Genomic DNA, 10,989 nt, shown 5'->3' with positions numbered 1-10,989 from the left:
ATTGTAGTACATTGTTGTATTAAATAAAGTCTATATAAAATATATCCTCTAGTTATTATCTAAGGCTTATTAGAATCCTTTACTTGCTTCTATCAAATATTTAAACTAATGCATACATACAAAATGTAGAACTAGAAGTAATGAGAACCTGAAAAATGCAATAATGCCATTTACACCTTTATTTAACCATAACGAAATGTGTATAACAATAATGAATGCAACATAATTTTGTTTATTCTGATAGCATCCATGCATGCCAAAATGTAGCACTTTGAATTGAAACCCAAACTTAACTGGAATCCAGAGTTATTACATAGTCAATCACAATTATACTATCTTTTTTGTCTGTATCCTGTGTGGTAATTGTTTTATAAAAAGGCATATAAATATAATTATTATTTTTTAAATGAAACCATTACTTTGAAGTGGCTTTTAGCACCTTGTTTGGGATGATTTCAATAAAAATTAAAATTCTGAATGGGTGGGAAAATAAATAAGCATATAAAAAATATGAAGAATAAAACTGCAAACCTGAGAATAATTCAAGTATCAGTCAAGTTTACTTTACAGTACACACCAAAGGATGAAAGTTCAGAATGTGAGGTTACAAGTTTATAAAAGTGTCTCATAATATAGAGTGTGGTCTCTCGTATTGAAAGAGGAGTCTTATATCTTATATATAAGAGAATCTCTTTAAATTGAAGGTGGTTCTTCCACAGGGAGAGGGTCAACTATAGAAAGGAATATGTTACAGGAAGATGAGGTGTCTTCTATCATAAATGAGAGCAGGGGTGCCAAGTTGGAAGATGCTACTAAATGAGCTTTAAAATCTATTTCTATTTATAGAGTATGTGGTGATACATGTTGTGAGCTGACTTCCGAGAGACAATCGATAACACAGTACAATAGGCCTACTGTACTGTAGAGTAAACATGAAATTTATGATTTTCTGAAAACATTAACTGTCACAAAATTTTAGTTTTGTCATAAAAATAAAATCCGTACAAAGCAAAAGTATCAGTATGACGTAGGTTATGTCAATACTTTCAGTTATAGTTTCATACTAAAATAATTTATAATAAAAATGATAATTTTAAAATCAAACTAATTACTAAATACAATAATTAAGTAATATTAATGGGTTGCTAGTTATTTGTAAGATACTATTTTGGTATCTTGCTGACTGGCCCACAAAAAAACCAACGTTAGTAGGTAATGAAACTAATATGTACATAATTGGTTGAAAATGAATGCAGTATACGTATAAAACTAACAAAGATAATGGAGTGTGAAATATGAACTTTGCTCTTACTACTTGGGACAACCCACTTCACTTTAACATTAAATTGAATAAACCTTATCTTTAAAACAAACAGACCAAAATTGATGATAAATTAAAATTGCATATGCCGGTATTCTAGCATTGTGCTCTCGCACACATACAAGCTGCACTCATACAAGCTGCACTCCGATATTTTTAAACTGTAAGGGTATGAAATTGTATCTCTTTCAAAAACAATACGCTAATCAATTTACATCACAAACAATAGCATTCCTGGAAACATTAAACTAATCCATTCCTGCTAATTAGATATTCATTTAAAAAAAATAAATTTTTTAATATAAAATTTTTTATCTTAATGAATCTTATTATAATTTCTCACTTTTTAAATAAAACAAGTATTGTCTTTTAAAAATGATCAAAATATGAGGTACAATTGTTAAGTAAATTTTTATGAGTGTTGTTTTTTTCTAGAATAAAATATTGGGCAACATATTGTGTTTCTGTGTAGGTTATATTAGTATGTGGTCTGAAATAGTTAAGATATGCACAAAATAAAATATTGCAATTAAATTGTGTGATTTTCAAAATATCTGAATCATGTATAGAGACAGAGGCAGTAAGCATAGCTTTGCACCTGCAAAAAAGATACAACCTTTTAGTCTAGTGTATAGATGTAACTGCAGTTGCACAATCAATATTAGTTAACAATTCGGTATATGATATCCCAGGTGCCATATTGATCCGTCTTTTGGACATTATAGATTTCAACAGATTTACATTAAATCAAATCATTCATAAATATTGTCATTTATCACCAATAAATATAAGAAATATATTAACAAACAACACTTTTTCTATTAGGGAACAGTGGAAAATATGTGTATGATCGATTAACTGTTTATTATACAGAATAAGGGACTTTGATCGATGATAGTTGTCATGGTAAATAACATTTGCATCATTAATGCTTATGGGTTTACAACATTAATATAGCAATGGAACACAGTATATTTAATAATGGTACAGTTAGTCCTACAGTAATGCACTTCCAAAATACATTGGTTCTTAATTTCTAAATGGACGTCTAGCTGGTCCATTAAACCTGGGTAGCTGGTCTAGAGCCGAGCACTCGCTCCACCCAGATGGTCGTAGGCCAACGCGATTCTATTAAAAACACAGTGCGACGACACACATGCAACGGATCGTGTTTAATGATGATTCATTCAGACTACCACCAGCAATCAGCAGATGGTGTCGTGTCTTCTAGTGCTAACAGAGACCATCGCACAATGCAGTGAGTGTCCAGCTTTATTGGAGCGAGCCAAATGGCCGAGCGGTTAAGGCAGGGGCACCATGATCATAGCCAACAATATCAGCACGGGTTCGCGGCCGGCTCGCTCCTATAGTTCTGGTGGTGGAACAAGTCTTCTCGGATAAGGACTATAAACCGTTGGCCCAGTGTACACAAATGTTCATGTGCACTTTAAAGAACCCAGTACATCTTTCGAGATGAGTAGGGGGTTACCCCGGTGTACTGGTTCACTCGACCCCTGTCGTGGACAGATAAATGTGCGCCGGTTTACTGGCTGCAGAGGACATGAAGTGACCCTCAGGGGAGGAGAAATTTATTGAAAAGTGCAACATCTAGTCCCGAGCACACAGAGACCTCGTTTATTTGTGCTATATAAATCCATCTTATTATTATTATTATAAAAACAATTATAATTCTTAATATCTTGCTGACATTTAGTATCCTATTACATAATATTTTTTTTTTCAATATTACATTAATGTTTAAGCTACTTCTTCCAGATTAACACTTCTAAATCAGGTTTCCTGCTAATCCGATCTGAACTGCCAAAAACAATGAGAAGTAAATACAAAAAAATATGAGATCCTAAAATGGACAAATAAAAAAATACAATTTAGAAAGGGAATAAAATGCCTGCAACCCAAGGTAGGGGTCTTGCAAATTCTAATCCTCACTAAAGAATAAGAAAAGTGAATGTGTACACTAGTAGAAAAGATGCCACAGCGAGATGTTACAGTGATAGATCTTGCCTTTAAAGAGCCATTGTGAGTGACAACATGTATAGAATACATTTAGAAACGAACAAAGGAAGAAGCGTATTCACAGGGTCATATATTGATTTTTCTCTAAAGGAAGACTAGAAAAGTAGAATTTTAAGTCATTTCAGTCATTGACTGTCGATACTTTATATGAATACCGTAAATGCTCAAATAAGTACCGCACCAAACCAAATTTTTTTCGCTAAGCGCTGCTCTCGAATAAGCACAGTGGCACTTAATCAAGAGTATATATTACTCTGTGTGTAATGAAACTCTTGAGAAACAGGGTTTTAAATACAATGTATACAGTGTTAAAACGAAATAAAGCAATGGAGACACAAGCATTTCTTCATAAATGTTATTTACGATGACGTACCTGTAGGACCTATGATAAACCCACTGAACTACGGGAATACGTGAGATAGGTAACATGGGAACGAGCATGGAAAGCGTCACGCCAATATTTTGAATAAGCGCCGCACTGAAGCCTCCAAAAATGTTATAAGGGCTGTTGTGCTTATTCAAGCATTTATGGTTAAAGAAAGAAAGGGAATATTATATCATTATTTCTACATTATAAATTACATCTTTTAAAAATTTGAATATTGACTTTTTTTTTTATGTTTAAAGCAACATAAGTTATAGCCAAAGCATATTGAGTACTTGGATATAAACTGTTCCTGTTTATATCGTCATGGAGATACTGTATTGTGTCTGATAATCATCTCCTCACTGAAATTGATACTGATATTACAGTACTGGTATATATTACCAGTACTGTATTTTAAAATTGATCTATCAAGATTTATAAAATATGTAACTAATGCCTCTGATCAAAAAGAAGATACGAAAGGAATAAAAAAATAATCATACTTAAAAATCCATTAAGCACATCATGATTATTCATGGGGATGAACAGGTGTTAAGCCAAAATAATTGCTGAAAATTTAATGACTGTCATTAAATTATTCTATAAAGAAAGGCAAACAACCTTCAGATTGGACAATCAGCATGGAGAGCTGTATCATGTGACTCTTTATAATCATATCTTATGTAATGCAAGGATAAATATCATTACTTTGGTAGGCCTAGTATGAGAAAAAAAAAACATTTTAAAAATAACACATTCAGTTGAATCCCATTTAAAAACACATTTATAAACATATCCAAATAGAATAGAACCAGTACCAGATGATGACCTATGGTCGAAAGCACCATAAATATTTTATTCTGAGGCAGATACAAAACTTACAAATTAGACGTATTTACATTATTTTTCCATTAATGCAGCACATATATTTATAAGGAAGTGTTGATTAAGAGATACTTTTGTTGAATAAGTACCTGTATTACTCTACAGTTATAAACTAGCTTATTAATCTTAAAATGATGTTTACCTGTTGCAAATTTGTGTAATTAGAACGTAATTCATGATTGATGCGTACTGAGTCAATATTAACTAAATGAAGATGAAAGCTCATAATTAGCAGTGACAAATCTCAAAGTTCTTGGGTTGGTCCCAGGACCATCAACACACATTTGTCAATCTCTATAGACCATTTTATCGGGTTTATTTTCGAAACAGCGCTGCCAACGTCTCGCAACTCACTGGGGGACTTCCAATGTGGCCTAAGCTAGCCTGAGCAGCTAGCTAGTGTCAAATAGAGCTCCACAAATACTGGTAACGCGCGAAGTGCGTATAGCCTCTGGAAGCCCCCCCAGTGGCAGTTGCCTGGTTATCAGAATTTTTCATTTAAAATTTCACGAAAATATTCTATATATGCATTTTGGTCCAAATATTAGTATCCAGAAGCACAAGTCTGTCAATGCTAAGGGTAAGTTGACCATGCAACAGCACATATGCCGAGTGAGTTGGGGTCAGTGGCGTATCTAGGAGTGTACATCCCCCACCCCCAAAAAAACATGCACCCCAGTCTCCCCCCACATAAAAAGTTCAAAACCAAAAAATTATGCTCCTAGTACTATAGTTAGAAAATCACCTCATATCAGTACATTTTGCAACCTAGCATGCACTTACTTAATCATTGAGCCCCTCACTCCACCTTCACATGCCCCCACCATCAGCTCCCCTATTCCAAGCCTCTTAGATACACCACTGGTTGGGGTCTGAGTAGTGTGAGGGTATCAGTTAAATATATTAAATGGATACAAAAATTAATTTTACTACAGGTATGTATTGGGATCGTTATTCTGCCACCTCCAAAAACTGCTAAGCTCAAACTGTCTTGTTTTTAACTTATCTACTGCATATAAATTTCCCTGTTGCCTGCAACTCTTTAGCCTGTTATCTTCTGCTTTCTCATTAAAAAAATTAAATCAGATGAAGTCAAAATAGTGCATAACAAATATATGTACCGTAAACTAAAGCCGGGCAGTCAATGTTGTAGGCCGGTGCGATTCTAAGGATAATGAAGCGCCACGATGTGCGTGCAACGGTTTGTTTTCAATGACGATCTGTTCAGACTGCCACCGATAATCAGCAGGCGATGTCACATTGTGTAGCGCTCACAGGGGGCAGAATTGGATTCACCATATAAGGCAGTGAGTGTCGGGCGCTAAAAATAATACTCGGTTGATTATTACAGGGTTAGGGCCTGTTTATACTTGGAACGATAACGATAATGATAAAAAGCTAAAAAGCATTTGTTCATATAGAAATAAGATAAGTTTTATATCAGAATGATTGGATAACGATTTTTGCAAAATAAGTAAACTAGAGTTCTGTACTATATTTGCATTCTTCAAATTATTATAAGCAACCACAATAATGATAGAAAATCAACAATAAATCTCTAAAATACCATGCATTATGCTACTGACTGTCTACTAATTACTGCAATTTTCAAATATCAATTTATCAATTCTCAATCATATTTAAAACAAACATAAAGGCTAAAAAACTTGAAAATTCTAACTTACAGTTGTCTTGTACAGTCTTTGAATCATCATCTTCAGCAGGAAAGACTCGGTCATATGGGGCAGAAACATGCTGAAATCAAAATAACATCATTAGGCCAACCAGCCCTCCATAAACTAACGTTAGAATACCGCACTTTCGGCGGTAAAGAACAATTAAAACCTCATAAAAAAGGTAACTAATCCGTTTACCTATAATTGAATCCAAGGACACCAGTGTTAAACACTCAGTACTTATCCTTGATAATGTGTTAATCTAATTAATATAGTGAGATAACGTAACATTAGTTTATCGAGGGCGGGTTGAGCTAATGATACCAGTATGCTAAACCAACCTTAATTTATTGAAGTTTAAATTCAATTTAACACTTCATAGGATACATGAATTAGAATTTTCTTTTTTAATTTTGAGCCTCATCATGAAGAATATTCTATCAAATTTTGATGGCTGTAGAGTGACCATACACATTGGCAGATTTGATCCAGAAAAACAAAAGCCAAATACACAATTGAACGAAAAACTCAATGAACATTTAATTATGCTGTTTAGTGCTGAACAGTTTTTTCGCCTCCAGCTGTACGATGTAGAAGAGGAGGATGATCACGTAAATAAATTGTTACCTTTTTTGGTGTTTTGAATGGTTCAACTGTAATGCTGTCAGTTCCAATGTCCACTATCTTGCCAAGTTGGAAACCATCGTCAAGATGCGGAACCCATACCTTACGATTCTCATCAAACATGGTGGCTGCTCCTACTCACTTAAAAAAAATAATAATATTCATTTTAATATCATACCCAAACACAAAATGTTTTAATATGGCCTTTCACTTTAGACCAGATCTCTTATTATTCACACCTTCACAGGTGTCTCTATATGTATACAGGAAATAATCTATTGGCGACGACGACGCCGGTACTTCCGGACACCGGTGGCTAGGCCTAAGTCGAAACCCCTAACTCAGTTAGGTGTGAAGAAACTAACATAACTCTAGCAAACTATTTAACTCATTTTCAACATACTGTTACTAAAATGGCTATTCATCAGATGTATATTGTTGTAAATTGTCTAAAAGCTATTTATTTCAGTGAAAGACAGTAATTACCTGTTCGAAACCACAGGCTAAAATCAAAACTCATCAACAGCTTACACGGCTGATCACCTTAGCTTGGTGGGTTTGTAGTACCGTTCTCTCACCTGCAGACAATATATTTAGACGAGAGGGGGCTCACTCCGAATTTCAATGGTTAATAAACAAAATACAGTAAAGTGCAAACCCTTTTAAAGTAATACTACTTGTTTTTTCATTGACCGTTCACTCCTCAATCATTGCGATGGTTACGCACTTCGGTACGGTACCATCGTCTCATTGCTCTGCATCTGGAATCGCTTGTGAGAAATATTATATTTCTAGAATAGGTTCTTGCATAACTTTGCCTATAACGTCGCAAACAAAATGTTTGTCATTTAACTTTTAAAGTCAAATCATAGAGTTGAAATTAAAGATACACTGCCGGTAAAAAAAAATCGGAAAATCCAATCAAAAACATTAAAAAAAATCGAGTAAGTTGTTAACTTAGATCCAGAAAAAGATCGAACAAATAGTTTTCGTTGATTTACAGATGCTTTTCTACAAACATCCTGAAACGAATTTGCTAAAACTAGGTTAGATAAATAAACTATAAATAATTCAAGCGGGCCTCTGAGAGGCTGGGGGTTTCTGGTTCACGGATGCTAAACTTCTGTGAACGGAAGTTTGGAGAGGTTTTGCCTTCAATTGCCATCAGAAATTCTTAAATCGGACACATTCCTATGGACGCTGAAGAGATGTGTTAAGATGTTTCGCAATGCAAAGTACAGAAATCTGAAGGCCCTTAGGACCAATGTTTTAATTGTGTTAAAACTGCAAAAAGCTCCTTAAAATAGAGATAATTTAAACAATGTCTTAAATTATATTATATAATATATAACTTGCAAATTATGGCTTTAAAGCTTTTACAGTCCACCAAAATTATCTTCGACCTCGTCCGATCTGGAGCAGATAATGATACTGATCATTCCTGAAAAAAGCCTCTTCTGGAAAAAGCAGGAAACCTCCTCATTATTCCTGAACTTACTGTATCATTGGGAATTGGCATTGTTGTCCTCTCTCGGGTTCCTAACCTACGGTACTAAAAATCAAATAAAATGCACAGGAGCGACATTTTTGGCCCTATTGGCTGCCCATAGAATGGAATGACCTTTGGATTTTGCGTAGGGGCGGTGCTGAAGAAGTATCTACCTTTTGTTTCTACACTCCTCTGCGTTGCGACTCACCTGAGCCTGAGGGGAATCCCCTGACCTGGAGACGGAGCTGCTGAACATGGCATCAGATGGATTTAGTTTAGAAGTTGTAGCAGCTGAATTTCGAAAAACGAAAACCATCGAGAATGAAATACTCCTAGAACCATATATAAAGGGCTACGAAGAATTAACAAGGTGAGAGGTCCCCTGCTGGCTACCTAGGCGGCTAGGCCTAGGCCTTAGTTAGTGAGTACTAGGCCTACTAGTAAGTAGTACGCGTAGGAGTTTAGCTAGCTAGGCTAAGGTTAGTTACCGGATCCTACCTCGAGTGAATGTTAGGCCAAATTCGTTTAATGCAAGGCAAGGGCGAATTTATCAAAAACGAATTTTTAATGTCAAAATGCACTGTGTAGGCCTAGCCTAGGCCTAGTCGTAATTAATAATTTTACAAGTTTTTGGTACTTTTAATCCACCAGATGCCTGCTTTTTGTATAAATAATATTAGGCCTAAATAAATTGCGCACATTTCATTCTGAATTCACGTTTTTCGTTGTTTAATCTGGGGTTTGTTTGTAGTAAAAAAGGCCATTACAGTATTAATCAGTGGCGTATCCAGGAATCTGAAATTGAGGGGCCCAGGGAGGGACTATGGAGAGTCTACACCACCTCAGCCCACCATTCCATGGTTTGGGCTGAGGTAAGAAAATTTATATGGCACTTCTAGATGGCTGGAAATCACTCTCAGATCTAAGGGGAAGGGGCAGGCTCCCAGTAAAAAATATGATTGTACTTTAAGTAACTGAATTGAATTTCAACTGTATTGTAATTGTAACTGTATTTGTAAATGTATATTTGTAAATTGGTATAGTGAGGGTGGTGACTAGACTATCAACAGTAATGACATTGCACAAATGAGTCTTGAAATTGAGGGGGGGGGGTGGGGAATAAGGCTATTATAGCAAATAACAAGCTTTCAGAAGAAAACTGCTAAGTTATAGCAAATTTGAATCCAAAGAGAGTGAAAAACTATCAAATTAAATGTTCATTTAAAATAGGAAATTCACACATTATGTTTGCAAAACTTGATCCTTTTTCACTTGAAATGATATCCACTTGAAGTGATATCTGCTCGTATTGACTGGTTTCGGCCTAGTAGGTTAGTAAGTGGGCCAAGGTAATTATTTGACTCATTTTGAAGGTGCCACTTACTGAATCATGTCAGTTAAAATCCATCATATTTAGTTTTTATAAAAACACAACAGCTTTAAACTTCAATACAATGGCCTTTATGACCCCAGACCAAACATGTTTTGGTAAAGTGAACTACTATCATCAGTGAAGAGATTTCACACCAGTTATATACATAAGAATATAATAATACTAAGTATGTTATTTTAGTATATCATATTTTAGTATATTTTTCCTTTCAGGGTCTTTGAACACCTTGGGATGGTATTTTCATTCATCACATCTGATCTAAAAGAAAAGATTAGGATTTTAAATGAGCACCGAAAGGCAACTCCAGAGCACTTCAAGTCCGTCCAAACTATGGTGAGGTTTGAATTAGATAATAACTTAACGACCATCAAGAATTCAGCTGGGCTTTTATCAGGTTCAAGAACACTGCTCCGACTTCACAGAGCTCTCCTCTTCATTAGCTCATTCCTTAAGAAACTCATAGAAAGCAACGAAGGTGATAGTGTTCCCAAGATGGCATCTAAGGTCTATGCAGATACAATAGCAAATTATCACACATGGTTAATACGCAACACGGCTTATGTAGCAATGCGGACTCTACCAAATAAGAAAACCCTCCAGGCGCGGCTATGTACATCAAGCTCTGAGAAAACCTCAGAAGAAGTTGTTGGTGATTGTGTCAAAGAGATGAATCTGGTGTACGATGTTGTGCAGGCCTTCTATAAAGAGCACAATATACTTGACCTTCCTTGAATCGAAATACAGTAATTATCCATATATATATATATATATATAAATATATATATATATATATATATATATACACTGTATATATACTGTATATATAATGTATTCAAGATACAAGATAAAATTTATTGTCTCCAAGTAAAATATACGAAGAGATTACAAAGCTTGCAAAAAAGTACAATTCCAAGAAAATCACATTAAAATTGGTCAAGGAAAGAAAGAATCAACATCAAAGTTCCATCAAAAAGTACAGAAAAATTTAAAATTATAGGCCTACAATATTTAAAGATAATAAAAAATGTTAGAAGAGGAAAAAAGAGGACACATTTTAAAAAGGAGAAACTACTCAAGAGGAAAATCATATAATTATAATTATCATTACTTTATTATTCTTTGTAATAATAATAATTATTTTCATCATTATTAAAATTATTATTATCACTATTTTAATTATTACAATATTATAATTAT

At 34.5% G+C, this 10,989-nt stretch overlaps 2 protein-coding genes across 2 annotated transcripts in view; one reads left to right on the top strand and one right to left on the bottom strand.

Annotated features, from left to right (window-relative positions):
- LOC117124236 (unconventional myosin-VI-like) overlaps positions 1 to 7,547 on the bottom strand; it is a gene marked incomplete at its 3' end in the record, with an annotated part of 35,171 nt that extends 27,624 nt beyond the window's left edge. Inside the window, 3 exon segments of the mRNA XM_033270388.1 lie at positions 6,296 to 6,365; positions 6,914 to 7,051; positions 7,397 to 7,547. Coding sequence (XP_033126279.1) covers positions 6,296 to 6,365; positions 6,914 to 7,033 — 190 coding nt within the window.
- A 986-nt stretch (positions 7,548 to 8,533) lies between these two features.
- Positions 8,534 to 10,983, top strand: LOC117124242 (ceramide-1-phosphate transfer protein-like). The gene is made up of 2 exons (XM_033270394.1): positions 8,534 to 8,769; positions 10,005 to 10,983. Exons 1-2 carry the CDS (start codon positions 8,654 to 8,656, stop codon positions 10,522 to 10,524), a joined length of 636 nt encoding a protein of 211 aa, XP_033126285.1. The 5' UTR covers positions 8,534 to 8,653; the 3' UTR covers positions 10,525 to 10,983.
- Positions 10,984 to 10,989: the final 6 nt, after the last annotated feature.

The sequence above is a fragment of the Anneissia japonica genome, unplaced genomic scaffold (genome assembly GCF_011630105.1).
Source record: "Anneissia japonica isolate Jap-2015-1 unplaced genomic scaffold, ASM1163010v1 scaffold287716_len795978_cov209, whole genome shotgun sequence".
In the NCBI taxonomy this organism is placed as follows: domain Eukaryota; kingdom Metazoa; phylum Echinodermata; class Crinoidea; order Comatulida; family Comatulidae; genus Anneissia; species Anneissia japonica.
Note: the sequence above shows the minus strand (reverse complement) of the source record. Positions and strands in the feature narration are given on the sequence as shown.

Bases quoted from the DNA above. Each gene is read 5' to 3' on its own strand.
- LOC117124242 (XM_033270394.1), top strand. From the start codon at position 8,654: ATGGCATCAGATGGATTTAGTTTAGAAGTTGTAGCAGCTGAATTTCGA. The intron at 8,770-10,004 runs GTGAGAGGTCCC...TTTTCCTTTCAG, and splicing joins GGCTACGAAGAATTAACAAG to GGTCTTTGAACACCTTGGGA.